At 40.6% G+C, this 19,463-nt stretch overlaps 1 protein-coding gene across 1 annotated transcript in view; it reads left to right on the top strand.

Annotated features, from left to right (window-relative positions):
- Nucleotides 1-19,418, top strand: part of SIAE (sialic acid acetylesterase) — a 33,471-nt gene extending 14,053 nt beyond the window's left edge. The window contains exons 4-10 of the mRNA XM_079104509.1: nt 1,575-1,713; nt 5,224-5,401; nt 6,993-7,102; nt 7,756-7,889; nt 15,324-15,481; nt 16,644-16,839; nt 18,241-19,418. Coding sequence (XP_078960635.1) covers nt 1,575-1,713; nt 5,224-5,401; nt 6,993-7,102; nt 7,756-7,889; nt 15,324-15,481; nt 16,644-16,839; nt 18,241-18,474 — 1,149 coding nt within the window. The 3' untranslated portion in view covers nt 18,475-19,418. The remainder of the gene's footprint in view (nt 1-1,574; nt 1,714-5,223; nt 5,402-6,992; nt 7,103-7,755; nt 7,890-15,323; nt 15,482-16,643; nt 16,840-18,240) is intronic.
- Nucleotides 19,419-19,463: the final 45 nt, after the last annotated feature.

Below are 19,463 nucleotides of genomic sequence, written 5' to 3'. Positions count from 1 at the left end.
CCTTCGTGCTTAGTGCAGAACTGAATTTCAAGGGAGGCGACTTTTTTACAGGTACTTGCTTCTGAAAAATAATTTCCCTGCCAGAATGTACTGTGAGTGCATTAGCTTGTTTTTACTCTTGAATGTTTATTTCACATTAACCTTGCCAGGCAGGATCCTGAAGGAACAGGCTTGGATTTCCTGTGGAATTTTCCTGAGACCATGTATAATCTGTCCTGAAAGTGGAAAGACCAGTAACCTGGACAGGCTGGAGCTGCTGCTACTCAGAAGGCATTTCAGGCCAGGGTTTCCACCGTGACCCAAAGAGCCATTTGACTTGCTTCTGGCCATCTCACTGGCCACAGCAGGCTCAGTGGCAAGTCAAAAGACGATTCTAGGGGCAGCACATTTCAATGAAATTCTCCGTGGGGGCACCCTGGCTGCTCCATCACTTCTTTTCCACTGTGGGCTGGAGGGCCAGCTGTATTCTCCATGGTGGGTGGGAGGGAGAGTGAGCCAGCTGCACACTCTGTGGCTGGAGGCCAATGGAAAGTGTCCCAGCCTTCTGTGCTCCTTGCTGTGGCCATCCAGACTCAGCTGGAGCGCCTGTTCCCTGGGGCTAATGGTAACTGGGCTTCCTCACACTCCTTTGACTCTTTGTTTTGGGAGAAGCAGGACTGGTCCAGGGGGATGAGGAAGACTCAGAAGAAAATACATAACTAAAAAAGCAAAGCAAGATATTGCCGATCTGTTCTTTTTAAAATAAAGGAAAACCTTAACTAAAAAAAATCAGGATTTAAGGAAATGGCATGTGTACCTCATAGAAGAATAGGGTTTAATAGGACTAATGAATAAACTACTCAATATAGTGCAAATATTCTTGTCCAGAAAAGCCCTAAGCCACTCCTGTCATATTCTTGGTAACTGATGAGGATTCATAAATGATTTAGGAGAACCTGATATATCTTTGGACCACCTTCTTCTTTGTTTAAATTCTTGGGACTGTTCCAAATTGTTACCCTGAACACCGCCTTTCAGGTTGCCATGCACCCATGCTTTCCTCTGGTGATTTAGCAGGACAAGATGAGAAAGTAAGCACTGTGAGATTGGGTCCAGTATGTTTTAGCTATCATTTCCTAGGTGTGTTTCTTTTGAATACACTTTTTTTGGGTTATATGAATCTACTTCCCCGTGGCCTTTTTGGCTCCACATAGGCTCTCCAAGCACCATTTTTAAAAATAAGTTACTTGCCATGGCTTTGCACTATCAGTTTAGTTTCAAGATATCACAGTGGTCTCTACTTGATAGTCAATATTCTTTAGCCTAAAGCATTGCATACCTCCTTTTGTCTATCATAGACCTGCTTCCTAAGATCACAGGGTTTGTTATATGCAAATCCTCTTTGGAACACGATTCATCATGGTCTCTTTTAGTCAAAGTGGTTCAGTCCATCTCATTACCAGTTTTGGTTATTTTGTTTAATCTCAGTGTATTGAAGACTCAGAAGAAACTCAGTGGGTTGGAAGTATTTCCTAAGAGGCTGCAGGCCAGTTCACCACCCACTAGGTTAAATGACATTTCACTTTCTCTTTTAGATATTTAATGCTACAAGGGAGCTGTCCAATACTGCTGCCTATGAGTCTGTTCGCATCCTCTCTGTCTCGCTCGTTCAGGCAGAGCAGGAGCTGGAGGACCTTGATGCGGTGGACTTGTCATGGTCTAAGCCCACCTCCGGTACGTGAAAGCACTTCAGCATTTACTGTCTATTAAATGATGGGTCAGCACTGTACGTGGAAGCCCCACTTATAATCTGTAAGCCCAATTTGGTTCTTATCTATTATTACTGAGTTATCCTTTTACTTATTTGTTCTTGATTCTTCATCCTATTCCTGATGGTCACTGATTCACATGTGTTTTCCCAAGGCTCCAATAAACCTTCCCCCTCATGATGAAGAAAAGACTCTTCCTTCAACTTTGGTGAAAATATTGAGGCTATTCAGCATGAGCTGTGCTAGTATCTCTCTCTATTGCCTTGACCCTCTGTATTCTCTTCTCTTTCTTCTTTCTTTTCTGTGTTTGAGGACAACTGACTGGTGTCCCTTCAGGGCTAATTCTGATGGCTCTTACTTCTTCTAGGGCCTTCTCTTATCTCTAGGCTCAGTTCTCGTCCCCACTGTCCATTCATCACAGAATCTTTTATTTCATGCCTCCTCAGTGTCAAGCTCTGTGCTAGCTCCCAAGGACACAGCAGTGACTAAGACAGACACATCCCTGCTCATAGAGTGTAACCTTTTATTGTAACAAAGAAAGTTGAACATAACAAACATCTTTCTCATGAAGCCTCATCTCTCTCCTTTGCTTTGTTATACCTTTCTAGAACATCTTTTGTTTTCATCCTTTTCACGACCTTGCCATGGGTCCTTTATAATCTGGTTTCTGCTTCCACCTCAACAATTTGTTCACCTCAAGGTTACTACTCTTCTCTTTCTGAACTCCATAGACCTCTGTGGACCACCCCTGCTAGACAATGCATGTTCCTCCTAGCTTGCATGGTACTTCCTTTTTCTATATCACCTCTGTCATCTCCCTCCCTGTTCATTGCTTTTCTAATACCTTCCTTCAAATATGGTTCCTGTGTTCTTCCTAGGTCCCTTTCTTTTCTGCCTGTATATGCTTTACCTTGGTGACCTCAGTTTTTCCTACATTTTCAAGAATCAATGTATTCAGCAAATATCTGAGTTGCCCCTATGGGTGAGGCATTGTTCTAATTACTGTGGATGTAGTGGTCAATAAAAGGCAAAAACACCTAATCTTATGGTACTTGGGTTGTAGTGTGAAGGGATATGGAAAATGAATACTTAGTAAATCACATACTCTGTCTCATGCTGTCTGAACTCCCCCTATAAGAGCTCTGGAACAGAACTGATTCAGGTTAATTTTTGGATGACTTTTTGCTCTATGAACTCTTATTATGTATTATCTAAAACTCAGGAATCAATCAGATTTGGACAATTATAACACCTTGCTATTTGAATTTCCTCTTGCTCTCTGAGCTCAGAGACTGAATAAATTTGGATATCATGGGATAGGTTAGATGATTATGTGTGCTAGTGAGACAAAAGTAAATCAACAAAATATCCCAGGGAAAGGAGGCCATATGGAAGGATGGGTAGGGAAGGTTAAGTTGGGTTGGGGTAGTGCCTGCAATTTAGGGTGACCAGGGAAGTCCCAGTTGAGAAAGGTGACATTTCAGTAACAACCTGAAAGAGGCAATATGCATCTCAGGGGAAGAGCATAGTGGGTCAAGTTTCTCCCACATTTAGAATCTCTTCTTCCTCTTCTGATGGCACATTGCTCTGGCTGCACCTAGGAAAGAGTTCTCTGACTTTAAGGACTCAGGTAATTAGATTTGACCCAACTGGTTGATCCAGAACACTCTCCCTGTCTCAATCTCCTTAACCCTAATCACATCTACAAAGTCCTTTAGCCATGGGTGGGTACATATTTGCAGGTTGCAGAGATCAGGCTGTGCACATATTTGGCATTCAAATCTGCTTGCCATACACTCTCATTTTCTAGTTGCTTTCAATTTTCTTTACTTCAAGATGTAGTTCCAGCATCCCCTCCAGACTTACCTTCACTATTCTCCTTTTTAAATCTGTGCTTCAGTCAAATGCTTTCAGACTATTTCCTATTACACATGCCTTTTAACAGATTTTTTCCCTCCTGCCTAGAATCATAGCTCTGCTTATTAAATTTCTGTCTATCCTTCAAGGCTCTCAACTCCCTTTAGGTCTCCTACTTACTGTTATCCTCTACTTACCAACCAGTGATCCACCTTAAACCAGCTACCACAGCCAATACATGGTTACTGACTCTTTATTATGTCCTAGACTTTGATGATACAGATGTGAGGAAGTTGAAGCCCTGCCTTCAGGTGGCTAATGGTGTAGTGGGTAAGGGAAACCCTGAGTTGGTTATTGTAGTGAAGTACAGTGATAGAGCTAGGTATTGGGATTATGGAAGCACAAGGGAGGTGGTGAGTCTTTATTAGGCTTTTTATGATCTGCCTTTCATTTAACATTTTTTATTTGGTACTAAAATTCCTTAATACTTATTTGTATCTTTTGAGGCACTTAATGTATTTTGCCTTGTATTTTATTCAGTGGAATACTCGTCTTATTCTGTAAACTGCAAACCTAAGAAGAGAAGTCTCTTCAGATCTCTTTCCTTGCTGTATCCCAACCATCTAGTAGTTCCTAACACATAGTAGGTACTCAATCAATTTTAATTGATTTGAATTTCTACTATTCTACTATTGACTTTTGGAGTTCCAGCATTAATACTGTGTTGAGTTTGTATCTTTCAGAGGGCCAAACCAGGAGGTCTTTAATAACTTTGGGTTGAATTGATTCTGTCAGCTGGGTATGCATGCATGTGCCCCTCTTTGTCAGCTTTCTTATAACATGGAAATTGTTCACTCTGGTCTGTGTTGGACAAATGAGTTAGATTGCTGAAAATTTAAGTACTGGTTTTTGTTTCTCTTGCTTTCCCTTTTGGTCAGACTTCTCATCACTTATGTGTCCATGTCTTAATTACCATAGCTATAAAAACCACCCAGAAAAAAATACACATTTCTTTTCTACCTACCGCATCTTTGCTTTTCCCTTCCACAGAGAAAAGTAGAAATGAGTGGCCAGATAAGAGCGAAGGCAGAGAGAGGATAGTATAGGAACCCAAGGGTCTTTGTGCCATTTAACTACTGAGGAAGAGTATTACTATTTTGAGGAACCTGAGGGGATGCAGGAAAAATGGGCAGACCTGTTTGCCTGGCTAGAGAATCTTAGCTCCCTGATTATGTAAGTGAATTATTTATACTCAGATTGAGAGCAAAATAATTATTTGCCTCTGTTCCAGGCTGAGAGCACTATTTCCTCATTATGGGAAAAAGCATTTTGAGCAACTGAAAAAAAAAAAAAACTGAAGACAGATGAAAGAAAACTATCACTAAGGCTGTAGTTTTCCCTTTGGATAAGATTCTCCTTAGGGAAGATTTGAGAGATGCTTAGTCTTGCTGCTATATCTTCTCATTCCCTCTCAAACTTATCTTACTTTCAATGTCCTAGAAAGGTACAGAAGGGATGATCCAAACTCACCCTTCTTACCTAGACCCCTCTAATAGCTATAGTTCATATGTATCCACTTCTTTCCTGACTCTTTTTCTTTAACTGTTTCTCTGGACAGAAAACTTAGGCCAGGGATATTTCACATACATGTCGGCAGTGTGCTGGCTCTTTGGGCGTTACCTGTATGACACTCTGCAATATCCCATTGGACTGATCTCCTCCAGCTGGGGTGGGACACCCATTGAGGCCTGGTCATCTGGAAGGTCCCTGAAAGCCTGTGGAGTCCTTACTCAAGGGTAAGCAAGAATTTCTCCTGAGAGGAAAGCCTACTGGAGAAGTATGTAAGAGTGAAGGTCATGGTCTTCGTTGGGGAGCTAAATATATGTTGAATGTCCACATATGTGTTGAATGTATGGAATTTCTTCATGCACAGGTGAAGTGTGGTGTCATCACTACCACAATCATCTGAGAACATGCCAAGAAGGAGTTATGATCCTTTTCCTTAGTAATAACCATACCTCATGATGCTTACAGAAAGCTTCCTATATGCCAGGCATTGTTCTGATCACTTTCTATATATTAATTCACTTAATACTCAGAGCAACTCCTTGAAGTATAGATACTGTTAACATCCTGTGGATAAGGATGAAGTCTCAGAGAGGTTTAGGAACTTGCTTATGGACATGATTAGTAAGTGGCACAGTCTGGCTCTAGTATGTGCTTTTTAACCATTATGCTCTATTCCCCCAGAGAATAAACAGTCTAAGAACAAATGCATGAACATGCACTAAAAAATATGTTAGTATACTGATTGTGAAAGCCCATGTGGGAAAAGCTGGATCAGGAAGAATGTACAGGGGAGAAAGGGCTAGTTAATAAAAATCCCAATACTAATGCCAACATGGAAGTGAGCAGGATGTGACCTGCTATCCTGGACACTGGCTGAGTCACTCTGGGAGGAGGATGGACTTTGTTCTTGATGTGGTTTGAGTAAAAGCTTCCCTGTGGGGGAGTGAAGACATTAACTGTGGGCAGAAAGAATGACCCGCAGTAGACTAAGAGGGAGCTTCAGATCCAGTACATGGTGGTGGTGGGGTCTAAAGGCCAGGCCAGGCATCCCTAAGGTGTAGGGAAGTGGGAATTCTCATCTTCAGCTCCTTGAGGATAAATTCATGTTCACTTTTATAAGGAAATTTGGGGACATGTCCAAAGTTTTGGTACCAGGGATTGAACTCAGAGGCACTCAACCACTGAGCCACATCCCCTGCCATTTTTTGTATTTTATTTAGAGAGAGAGTCTCACTGAGTTGCTTAGTGCCTCACTGTTGCTGAGGCTGGCTTTGAACTTGCAATCCTCCTGCCTCAACCTCCTGAGCCACTGAGTTTACAGGTGTGTGCCACTGTGCCTGGCTAAAGTTTTTTTAAAAAATGTTTTTTGCCCTAGTAATTTCATTTCTGGGAATTTATCTTAAGGAAATAATTAAGCATGCATACAGTGATTAAGCTATAAGGAAGATGATCACAGCATTACTTATAAAAGCAAAAAGTTTAAACCAATCTAAGCGTCCACCCATTGAATAGTAGATAAACTTGTTGCCTGTGTGAGAAACTCACAGGAAATCACTTCTCCTTCTGGCCTTACTCATCTCATCTGGAATCTGGCACGGCCACTCGAACTCATAGAAAGGTGACTGGCACACTTAACGTGGGAGGAACCTGGAGGTGAAATTCAAAGACCGATGACACATTTTCAAGCGAAACCAATTTATTTCTATGTTGCTTGCATCAGAAGTTCGTCCCACGTGGAAGTGGACAGATGCCCAGCTTAGGGATCATCATGTGATCAGTTAGCTTTCAGGTGATGCATGTGTTTCTTGTTGATTGCAGGTCCATTCCTCAGGATTCTGTAACTGGTCCCAGTGAGCACTCTGTTCTCTGGAATGCCATGATCCATCCGTTACAAAACATGACTTTGAAAGGGGTAATATGGTACCAGGGTGAGTACTCAGTTCTCAGTTTGTTGATTCTCCATCATATACCTTTTTTTTTTTTTTTTTTTTTTTGGTATGGTTCTGTGGATTGAGCCCAGGGCCTTGTGTATGTGAGGTAAGTACTCTACCAGCTGAGCTATATCCCCAGCCCCCTTGCTTTTGCTGCAAAACAGACCATCCTAGAATTTAGTGGCTTAAAACAATAATTTTACATATTCTATTTAGCTCACAATTCTCTGGGTTAGCAGGGTAGTTCTTTTGTCTGGGCTGCTTCAGCTAATTTCTCCTGAGCGTTCTTATGTGTCTCTGGCGACCTGGCAGGCCTCTTTCTCTGTTCTGTTGACTGGGGCTATCTGCTGGGTACCATGGTTCTCAGGAGGCCTATCTTCCTTCACAAGCTGGTTCAGACTCATTTATCATTTGCATAGTAGTTTCAGGGCTCTAGGTGCTTCAAAAGAGTGAAGCCCAAAGCTGAAGCACTTTTCACGTTTCTGCATCACTTTTGCTGAAGCCTTATTAGCTAGAGAAGGTCCAAAGCCCAATCCTAAGGACTGTGGGAAGGCTACTCTCTCAAGGCAAGGATGGAGGAAGGGTAATAATGTAAGCCATTCTTAGAGTCTACTCCAGACTCCTTTCACGATTTTGGCTGCTTTTTTTAGGGGAGTCTAATATGAATTATAACAGGGACCTGTACAATTGCACATTCCCTGCGCTCATTGAAGACTGGCGCCAAACCTTCCATCATGGCTCCCAGGGGCAGACAGAGCGTTTCTTCCCATTTGGATTTGTCCAGGTATGTATTGAGAGGAAGAGAGTTTATGGGCAATGGTGTAGGATGTGCTATTTAGCTCTCTTTCCTGGAATTCATATTGGTTTTTTTTCCCTTCATAGTGTGCCAGAGTCTGTGTGTTCTAGGGTACTAGAACTGAATTAAGGCTTAATTCACGAGTTCCTTGATGAGACAATCTTTTTGAAAAAGTCAATAAGTAACTGATATATTTTTCTTATAAAAAAAAGTTCTCTGAAAAAAATATTAAAGAGATAAGCAAAAAAAGAAAAAGAAAAAGAAAAGAAAAAAGAAAAACTAAAACCATTGAGAATTCTATAATCTAAAAATATGCTGACCTGACTTTTTGCTCACATAATTTTGAAATAGGATGAATTCCACAATACTATATCATATCTTACTTTTTCTCTTAATGATGTATTGTGACCATTTTTTCATGTCAACAAATATTAATCTTCAACACAATTTATAATGATTGCAGAATATTCTGATATATGGTTGTATTGTAATGTATTTACTGAGTTCTTTTTAAAATTTTTTATACTTTTGCAGTATTGAACCTAGGGGTGCTCTATCACTGAGCTACATCTCCAGCCCTTTTCATTTTATTTTGGGAAAAAGTCTCAGTAAATTGCCCAGGCTGGTATTGAGCTTATGATCTTCCTGCCTTAGTCTCCTGAGAAGCTGAGATTTTATAGGCATGTGACACTGGGCCTAGCTTTGATGAGTTCTTAATAGATAGGTACTTACTTAAGTTGTTTTCAATGTTTTGTTTTTATAAGTAGTGGCATGTTTGTTTTCTTTGTAGCTGATTCATTGTAGCTTAATTATTTCCATAAGATAAATTCCCAGAAATGAAACTGCTGGGTCCAAAGGTACACCTTTATAAAGTTTTGAAAATATTCCCATTTTTCTGTAGAAATTTATGAATTTGTATACATTTATACTTTTAGCAACTTTCCATGTGATTTCCCATCCTCCCTTACTTGCTATTGCCCCTTCTACCCTCTAGAACATGCCACACTCTCTACTCCTAGGCATTACCCATGCTTCCTTGCTAATTTTAATCATTCTTTAGGTCTTAGCTTAGATATTAGCTAGTAAACCTTCTGTGACTCTCCAAAGTCTGGGGTTTGCTATACTTCCCCAGATAATGTGTTCTCTTAGCACCCTCTATTTCTCCTTTTTACTTTTACTTGCATTTAAGTTGTGCACATGGCCATATTTTCCTGGGTCACATTTTTTATATTCCTAGAACCTAGCTGGTTGGCACTCATTTAATAATGGCTTAACACATGAAATGAAAAAATAAATCAAGACAAACCATACTTTTGATTACAGGTAACTAGTTAGAAAGATCCAGCTTTCAGCCTTGCACAAAGGAATAAATATATTTGACCAAATTCATAATTAACTTGTCTTACCTGTTCATATGACCTGAGATTTAGACTTTTTAGAAGGGTGGTAGTTCTGGCTTTTTTGGAACATAGGAAATTAAACATGTAGTATTATGAAAATAAGGCCCAACTTACAGTGCAGTAGCAGAGATGGCTTTACTGTATGAATGGGACATACATAGTTTAGACGTCTGCCTCCCTGAATCCCATAGACACTTTTCTTTCCATCCTCCCATCTCCTCCACCTTGTCCTGATTTATTGATCTCCCATTTTTTTGTGGTCCTGGGGATTGAACTTAGGGGTACTCTGCCACTAAGCTATGTTCCCAGTCCCTTTTTATTTATTTATTTTTTTGAGACAGGGTCTCACAAAGTTACTGAGGCTGGCCTCAAACTTGTGATCCTCCTGCTTCAGCCTCCTGAGTTTGCTTGGCTCAGTGTGTGCCACTGAGCCCTGTCCTCCTTTGTTTTTGAGTAAAGGTTTTATACAGACTTTCTTTCCACTTAAAATGCCTTTATGGTTATTTCTTTTCTCTTATATTGTTTTGACTTTGAAATAGGATTCTCATTTTCCAAATAGCGGCTCCTGTTATCAGTTCTGTATTACTGTATTTTTCGATCTCTTAGGCTATGTATGTGGTAGTTTGAACATGAATTGAGCAATTTAAACAAAAAATATGCATTGAATACTAATTAAATAACTGTGAAGTGCTGGAAATATGACAAATTACTGAGATTCCCTTTATTTTATGCCTTGCAGTTTTAGAAGTTCTTAACCTCCAGGCTTTAATTTTATCATCGTTAACAGAAGTATGTTGGTTACGTGTGGAAAACTGGAAATATAAAATATATATATATTTCTATAAATATATATATGTATATTCAGAGGGAAATAACCAACATGACAAAATAATGGTTCAGAGCTTGGGTCTGGATCTAGACAACCTGGATTCAAATTCTAGCTTGTCACCTTGAGTTTTATGATTTTGAACAAGATATTGAACCTCTTTGCTATTTTAGGTATTAAACGACTTAATTCTTGTAAAGCCTAGTTAGGCAGGTTACCAGAACATGAGAGAAAGACGAGCAGAAGGCTAGGACTGGATCCTTAGGGGTATGCTTTTTAAAACTGGGTTTGGAGGAACACACTGCAAACTGCAGTATGTTATTTGTAAAATCTTCTTAAGGTGGCCAGTTTCATATTCTTTGGCTGGCATATGCATTCATTAGTGGCAATATTTCTACTAATCACAGTGGGAGACTGAACAGTGTTCCACCTTAGATTAGAAAAAACACAAAAATTCATTTGGGTGTGGAGTATGCTGGTGCCCCCATGTGGCCAGTGTGGAGTAATGCAGTCAATTAAACAGACAATTGCTGTAGAAATTCTCTGCAAACTGCCATTTTTGGAAAAAGCCTTTGGCTTAAGGAGCTGTTATTTAGCATGTCTCCTTGCTGAGCTTCAGGCTAGTGCTCACTGTAGACTGTTTCTGGTGGTTTTGCTGCTGTGATTCTCATCATGGCACTGGCTGGTGAACATGGCTCCGTTTTCAGTCTTCAGGTGTTGTGTGGAAGTAGGATGACTCATCGGATCTTTCTCTCCCTTTTCTAGTTTTCATGAGATTCCATTGTGAAGCTTCAGTGCCTTTTATCATTCGACATGGTAAGGCCGATTTTACTTAGGAGCATTTTAATAAAAGAATTGAAATATCCCCTAAGTTCCATGTCATAGCCAAGACTCCTTCCTGCTACTGTTGCAACCTATCCAGGTCTTTCAGTCTTTCTGGAGCCACTCAGAAAGCAGAAAACTTCTTTTCTTTGAAGCTTCATTGGGCCAAGTTTTTAGGGCTGATGGCAGGTATTTCCTGAGCTATGTGAGCAAAATGACCTGGTGGAAAAATCCACTTATAATGCAGCTCCTCTGATGGGGTCAGAGATTTTGAAATGGATTCAAAAGACAATGTGGATGCTGGCCCAAACTCCTCCCCAGTTTGGGGTCTGATTTACCATTAAAGCATGGTTGTTGAGAGAGAGAGAGAGAGAGAGAGAGAGAGAGAGAGAGAGAGGGAGAATAGGTTGGTGCCTTTCACTGGCTGGAACTAGGGCTAAGAATAAGATGCTATCTAAATATAAAAGCAGGGTGACATAAACATCAGAAAGGCAAATAAGGAAGAAATAGTGGGTTCATATGCATCATAGTAATGGTAAAGACTTTTCCCGGGAGCCTCTGTCCTCTCCAGGAATAGGCATATATCAGTTTTCAGTCTAGATGGAACAAATTCTGTTAATTCACTGGTCACTTCTCACTACATTGACTGCTTCTTTACTAGTCTAAGTCTCCATCATCTGTCCCTTGAATTATTTTCTCTTACCTAGTCTTTGTTCATACTTCTACTGTGATTCTCTATTTAGGATGTTCTCGATACATCAGTCAAAGTGATCCTTTGAAATATGTTATATCAGAGGGCTCCAGTGGCCCCCATGTGACTGAGTCAGCAGGGCTATGCATGATATGGCCTCCTCACCCCGACTTCACTGTCTACTTTCTCTGTTTACTTCTGCCATACTGGCTGCTTGACTTTTCTTTATGCACACGAGGCACAGTCTTGCCCTAGGGCCTGTCATTTTATTTTCCTTCTGTCTGCAAAGTTTTTCCCCCACTGTGTTCATTTTCTATTGTTGCATAACAAATCATTGCATATTTGGCAGATTAAAACATTACAACACACATTTATCATCTCACAATTCCATGGGTGGAGCTTGGCATGCATAGATTAGCTAGATCCTCTGCCTAGGGATGCAGTGAAGGTGTCAGAGTAGGGGTCTCATCTGATATTTGGGGTTCTCTTCAAGCTCACATGACTAGAATTGGTAGAATGGAAATGGAATTGGTAGAATTGGAAATGGTAGAATTCATTTCCTCGAAGCTACGTAACTCATGGTAGCTTACTTCTTGGAGGCCAGCAGGAGAGAGTCTCTGACTTCTACGCCCTCTTCTAAAGGGCTCCCCTGACTAGGTTAGGCTCACCATCATTCTTCCCCTTTTGATGATCTTGAAGTCACGTGATTAGGGACCTTACTTACATTTACAGAATCCCATTATTTTTGCCATGTAAGAAAACGTAATCATGGGAGTAAAATCCCAGCGCCTTTGCCATGGTCTGTTGGTTAAAAGCAAGTTGCAGGTTTCTGCTACAAAGGTATTATATAAGAATGAGTCATTACATGTCACCTTGGGATTCTGCTTAACACACTCAAATATTCTCATATACTCCTTTCTTACCTCTTCCTAATCTATGTTCAACTTGATCACTCTCCTCTTTAACTTATTTTTTTCTAATGCACTTGTCACTTTTTCATATGATATATAATTTTGTAATTTTCTTGTCTATTGGCTTTTTCCTTCCCCACTAGAATGTAAGCATGGGAAGGGATTTTTTTTTTTAAACATAGGACTTTAAAAAATTTTTTTCATTGTAGTTGGACAACAGTACCTTTTTTCTATTTATTTATTTTTATGTGGTGCTGAGGATTGAACCCAGTGCCTTATAAGTGCTAGGTAAGCACTCTACCACTGAGCCACAACCCCAGCCCGGGAAAGGATTCTTATGTATTGTTCACCACTCTGTCTCTTGGTATCAATGCTTGATACCAAGTGGGGGCTCAGTAAACTTTTGTTAAAAGAATTAGTGAATAAATGAGATGATATTACATGAACTGTTGATCCTTTACAGGCTCATTCTGGAACAATATTATTCCTCAAGTATTCTGGTACTGCTTGATGAGATGGCCTGGTCCCAAGCAGATGTCATAGATTCCAGGTGATGGATTTAGTCTTTTCTCTGGTGCTTCATATTCAGTTGGCTGTCTGATTTTGTCAGTTTGTCTCATTTTTGATCCCATTCCTACAAGTATCCCTCTGGGTTAGACCTTTGTCTTTTTGTGTCTAGAATGTTATAGTAAGTCAGCTTTCTGTTACTGTAAAAAATACTGGAGTTAAGTTAAATTAAATGGAGGAAAGGATGGTTTTAGCTTACTGTTTCAGAGGCTTCAGTACATGATCACTTCATTTTGTTTGGGCCTATAGTAGCACAGTATGTCATAGCATGGAGCATGTGGTGGAAGAAGCCTGTTCACCTCATGGTGGCTGGGAAGAGAGGAAGGTCCAGTGTCCCAATATCCTCTCCAAGGGCTTGCTTCCAGTAATGTCCTCCTACTACACCTCACTTCCTACAGGTTCCATCACTTCCCAATAGTGCCACAGGCTAGGGACCAAGTCTTTAGCACATGGGCCTTTAAGGGATATTCAGGATATAAACTATAACAAATATTATAGTAGCTCCTTGACTAATCAGTCTTGTTATAATCATTATATTAATCTTTTAAAATGGTTTTTTCATCATGTTAGTAATTTCAGTGGTAAACTATTGAGCTGAAATTCATGTAAGGGTAACCATTTCAATGTTCAGTTCAGTGGCATTTTAGTACATTTACAATGTTCTGCAATTCTTATCTCTACAGTAGTTTACAGTTGCTCACAGACTAAAGTAGGAACTGTCCACACACTTGCCTGGCTATCTTTCCAACTTTTGTCTTTCCATCACAAATATCCCTGTACTGCTAGATCGTACTCTCTCAAAACATCTCCTTATAAGGTTCTAACATTTGAAGTATGAGAAGCACTACTTGTAGTGACTTCTCATATTTTTTTTTACATATTCTTAGGCTGTTTTCCTATAATAATAATCATCTTGGTCTACTTGAAATTGCTCTGTGCCACCAATTTATTATTTAACCCATATTATTTTATGCTATTATTCATTTACATTCTTACATTTGTATTTATTTCTTATGTGATCTGTCTCTCCCCAATAGAGCTATAAAGTTTTTATACTAGCTAGTTACTGCTTGGTAGCAAATTACCTCAAAAGATCATGGCATAGAATGACCTTTATTATTATAGCTGGTGTGTCTGGGAGCTGGGTCTGGTGATATTGGCTAAGTTCCACTGGGCTCTTGCTGGTCTGTGGCTTTGCTCCAGTTGGCTGGAGGGATTAGATGAGCTGTGTTGCACAGCTCTCACCCTTCTTGACACAGCAGGAGGCTAACTCAGCCGTGTCCTTTTCTTGATGATGGCAGATATGTAGAAGTGTAAGTGGATTCGTGTAAGGTCTGTTGAAGAGACTAGGAATCATCATACCGTAACTGGTGCTTCTGTCTATTGGCCAAAGCACACCACATGGCTAAGATTCACGGGGTGGGGAAACAGACTCTTCTTAAAGGAGGAACTGCAAAACCACATGGCAATGTGGAGTGGATACAGGAAGGTATTTGATGGAAGGTACCATACACTAAAGAGCACATGCCCTTCTTTTTCCCCACAGGGCCTAGCCTTGTGTTATATACAGATGTATCAATTGCCTATTGCTTTGCAACAAACTACCCCAAAACTTAGAAGTTTAAAATATCCATTTATTTCCAAGATGACTCTTGGTTTCATGGGATATCAGCAATATCAGTTGGGCTCACTCAATGTGGTTTGACTGGAGGATCTAGAATTGGCATAATGGGTTGCTTAGCTGAGATTGCAGGAACACTAGAGCCTTTCTGTCTTCATGAACTTTCATGAAGATCATATTTTCTGCATAATCTCTGTAGCAGGGGCTGGACTATTTTTCCATGGCCAGTGCATGATTCAAGAGAATGAAATCAGAACCTGGGTTTCTTGAGGCAAAGACTCAGAAGCTGAATATCAAGTCTGCTGCATTCTGTGGTCAGAGCAAATCACAGAACTGGCGAAGATTCAAGGAGAAAAGAAATGACTCTTGATGAGAGGTGTGGCAAGCTGCACTGTAAAAGGGCATGTGAGAATGGGAGGGATTCTTGCTTCCATCTCTGGAAAGACACTACTACAATAGTCAGAAACTAGTAAATGCTGTCGAAGGAACATTTGGATAAACAAATGAAGCAGAAACAGTGTGCCAGTGGAAAAAAACTCCAGTAAAAATTCTGATGTAAAGTTAACAAAATCTTTACTTTCCAGTTATCTTCGTATTTGCCTACGGACAATTCAGATGATGGATTTCCTCTGATCCGCTGGCATCAAACAGCAGACTTTGGCTCTGTTCCTAACCGAAAGATGCCCAATACTTTCATGGCTGTAGCTATGGACCTCTGTGATAGGAACTCACCTTTTGGCAGGTATGGATGCTTCTTGGTTTTGTTTGGTGTATGTTTTCTGCCTGTAGTCCTTCTCTGATATTCATTTGTGAGGGGATGGACTGGACTAGGAGTGGAGCTTAGGTGTCTTATATATAAATTGCTTATGGTGGGTTGTGTTGCAATAACAAAATCCCTCTGAATATCTCAGTGCCTGATACAAGAAAAACTTATTTCATGCTCACACTTCCATGTCCAAAGAAGGTCAACAGAGACTTTGCTCATTGCAATCATTCACAAACCCAGAAACAGAGGTTCCACGTTGATCTTTGCTTCCATAGTCACCTTGTGCCTCATAATGGCATTTAAGTGCTTCCATCTAGAAGCAATGTAAGTCACTTCTTCTCACACTGTATTGGCCAGACCAACCCAAACCAAATCATATAGTCACAGTGAGAGCAGACCGTGGAATTCTAACATGAACAGTCCCAATGAATACCACACACTAGCTGTAGGATGCAGAGGGATTTCAAATATAAGAGTCCAGCATATAAAGTCTAGATTATTGTAGTTACTTGATAGTATTTACTGAAAGAACAAATGAAAGCTAGAGAAGACCAAATATAATCAAGAGTTGATTCATATGAAACACTTTACTTTTCGTGACTGGGAATGGTCTCACGTTAGCTGTCGTGGGTTTGTTCCAATGTCTTTACTCTCTCCCTTTATTCCTTCTTTCTAAGCCATCTATTGCTTCAAGGTTTCTGAACCCATAGGAAGCCCACGGATTAATCTATAGTTTCCATTCATCATTTCTTGCAAGGTGACTAGCCAGTGAGCACCAAGTTTAGGCAACTCATTCTTGCCTCCTTTTTTCTTTTTTTGGTACCAGGGATTGAACCCAGGAGCACTTCTCCACTCAGTGACATCCCTAGCCCTTTTTGTGTTTTATTTTGAGACAGGGTCTTGCGAAGTTGCTTAGAGCCTTGCTAAGTTGCTGGGGCCGGCTTTGAACTTGTGATCTTCCTGCCTCAGCCACCCAAGTTGCTGGGATTACAGGTGTGCACCACAGTGCCCGGCTCATTCTTACCTTCTTAAATGGTGCTCATACAGAGAAAAAAAAAAATCTTTTTTGAAAAAAAAAAAAAATGTGGATATCGTTAAGCTCGAACCCCAAGTTCTCTACTTGTTCTTTATCCTACAGCATCCACCCTCGAGATAAACAGACAGTGGCCTATAGGTTGCACTTAGGGGCTCGTGCTGTGGCTTATGGTGAGAAGAATTTGATCTTTGAAGGACCGCTGCCTGAGAAGATAGAATTCTTGGCTCACAAGGGGCTGCTTAACCTCACTTATTACCAGCAAGTCCAGGTGCAGAGGCAGGATGACAAAATATTTGAGGTGAGAATATCAGGGTAAAAAAAAAGGACTCATTCTGTGCCAGGAGTCAAGAGCCCTCCATACGGGGGCCCTTCTTTTTCATTACAGAGGCAGGTCTTGGGTGGTTGTGGGTTGGGGCTGGCCTTTTCTGAGGAACAAGTAAGCAGCTATTAATTTAGGGGCAATTTTGATGGTATAATCAAGGAAGGGAAAACAAGGCCCCTATTAAATGATATATTTTTTTGTATTTTCCCTCACAGAGCAACCCTTTTTTCTCAAGGAAGGGTTTTATTTTTAGGTTACCTATTGAGAGATCCTTGCTCCAGTAAATTCCACTCATCCTTGGGTGTCTTTTTATTAGGCTAAGTTCAGACATTTTTAAAATCTGGTGTCTCCTTTGAAAGGCTTAAACTTGATGAATTATAACTCAGTATGAATTAGTGTAATGAGACTATTTTTTTGTAATACCTAGCAAGGATTGTTCTGCAGTGGAATTGAGCTACTGATTAAAGAGTTAGGAGTACTCTGTAGTTGAGGGTGCAGGGTAAAGGCATTCCTAGGTGGAATGTTTAAATGAGTGTCTTGGGGAATTTTGAGGTCTTTAGGCTGGGAGAGGGTATATGAAAATATGGCAACAGAGGAGGTAAACCACTATTAGACAGACTTCACATAGGAGTCTATCTAGGGATGCAGCTTCTCCAGAATCCTAACTACATTATCCACCAGATGCCTGATCAGCACTTGTCCCACTTGGCTTCTTGCCCTGCTAGGTTCATTTGGAGTTAAGAGACTCAAGAAGGCTCTGTATTCTGAGTTCTCTGAACTCTGTCAGTTGTTGGCTATCTGCCCGTCACCTGACCCTGGAATCATAGTTGGGGTCAGGGAAGAATTTAACTGTGGGCCCTAGATGATTTATGTTCCCTTTTCTGGATTGCCTTTGGGACTTCGGAAAGGCATAGTGTACAAAGTTCCTTTATGCCCTTCCTTAGTATGCAGCTCCTCTGGGAGTGCCAGGGAGCAGCTGGGCTGCTTTGCTCACATTCTTGTCTGCTTTGCCATATGGCAGGAGGGACCACCCAAAGGATGTTCAGGGGAACATCCATAAATGCTTTATATATTATGCTTCCTTGCTTTCCTAAGTTGATGTTTTATTTATTGATTTAAATTATTCAATCACATGAACATTTATTTATTTTAGGCCTCATGCATGCTAAGCAGACGCTCTTCAAACTGTGGCCACATTTGTTATCAACTTGTGGCTTTGTTAACCACAGTCAGCCAGGACCAGGTTCTGGTTATTGTAGGAAACGGGTCTTAGCTAAGTGTTGCTCCTTCCCTCCCTACTAGTCTGAAAGAGCAGTTCCCAGTTTCTTGAAACACCATTCTAACTGATCTATTTTTACCTTCTGACTCTCTTATTAGATCTCATGTTGCAGTGACCATAAATGCAAATGGCTTCCAGTTCCCATGAGCACTTTCTCCACCCAGACCGTGACCCTGGATATCAATTCTTGTCATGGCACTGTGGCTGCTCTTCGCTATGCCTGGACCACATGGCCCTGTGAATATAAGCAGTGTCCACTGTACCACCCCAGCAGTACTCTACCAGCTCCTCCCTTCATTGCCTTTATCTCAGAGCAGGTCCCTGGACATTAGAACAGGTTGCCAAATGATCAGATCTTAGATACAAGAGTGACCTTTAGAATTTGGCATTCAGATGTTTAAATGATGACAACTGTTGCTTTTAAATGAGGAAATTGGTAGCCTTGAACAGTTCCCAGCTAGCACACGGCTGTTTCTATATTCTGAGATGAACCATGGCTGGTGGGCAACTTGAAATGCTTGTGTTTGTCTCCTCGTTAGTCTGAGCCTGTCTTGGGCTAATTCTGAACTACAACCAAATTGGACCTCAATGTCATTCACTTTCCTTGCATATTGAGGGGAGTGAAATGTTTTAATACTTTCCCCCCTTTTCATCCAGAACTATGGAATCTCAGGGTTGGAAGAAAATTTTAAAGGCCATGTAGACCAGGTTTTGTGTTCTTTATAAAACCTCTGACAAGTGATTATTGCCTCTTTCTGTGAGAAGTTTCCATTCTAAACTTTCCAGAAGTTTTTCCTTATGTGATAGGAACTGAAATTTTTCTCCAAACTTTACTGTTACATCACAGTCTTTCAGATAATTGAAGACAGACCTATTTGCATTCTCTTTACCCAAATAATTCTGTTCCTTCAGTCTAAATAATGATACTGTGATGTTTAAAACCAACCAACCAGACACATGGGCAGTCATACTAGAAGGTGCTAAGGGTATGCCTCGAGGAATGGAGAGAAACGGCTGGTGGTAGGAGCACAGTGCAGGCACATGGTGACAATGACAGAAGGGGTAGGAGAATCAGGCCTAGGACACAAGAAGGTAGAGCTAGCTGAGCAAATGGGTCATTAGAGTCAAACCTAAGTCTCAGGCTCTTTAAAGGTAAAAGGTTTAACTAAGGATAATCCACCAGGAAGAAAGAAGTTAGCCTGAAAGTAAATCTACATGATAATCTCACAGAAAAATAATGTGGATGAGACAAATATTTAAGAGGGCTTTTGTGTGTGCTATTAAGAATCATAATGTAGCTTACTGGTTGGTTAAAAATAGC

Source organism: Sciurus vulgaris, assembly GCF_902686455.1.
Source record: "Sciurus vulgaris genome assembly, chromosome: 11".
In the NCBI taxonomy this organism is placed as follows: domain Eukaryota; kingdom Metazoa; phylum Chordata; class Mammalia; order Rodentia; family Sciuridae; genus Sciurus; species Sciurus vulgaris.
The sequence above is the reverse complement of the archived record's forward strand: the minus strand, read 5'-3'. Positions and strand labels throughout refer to the sequence as shown.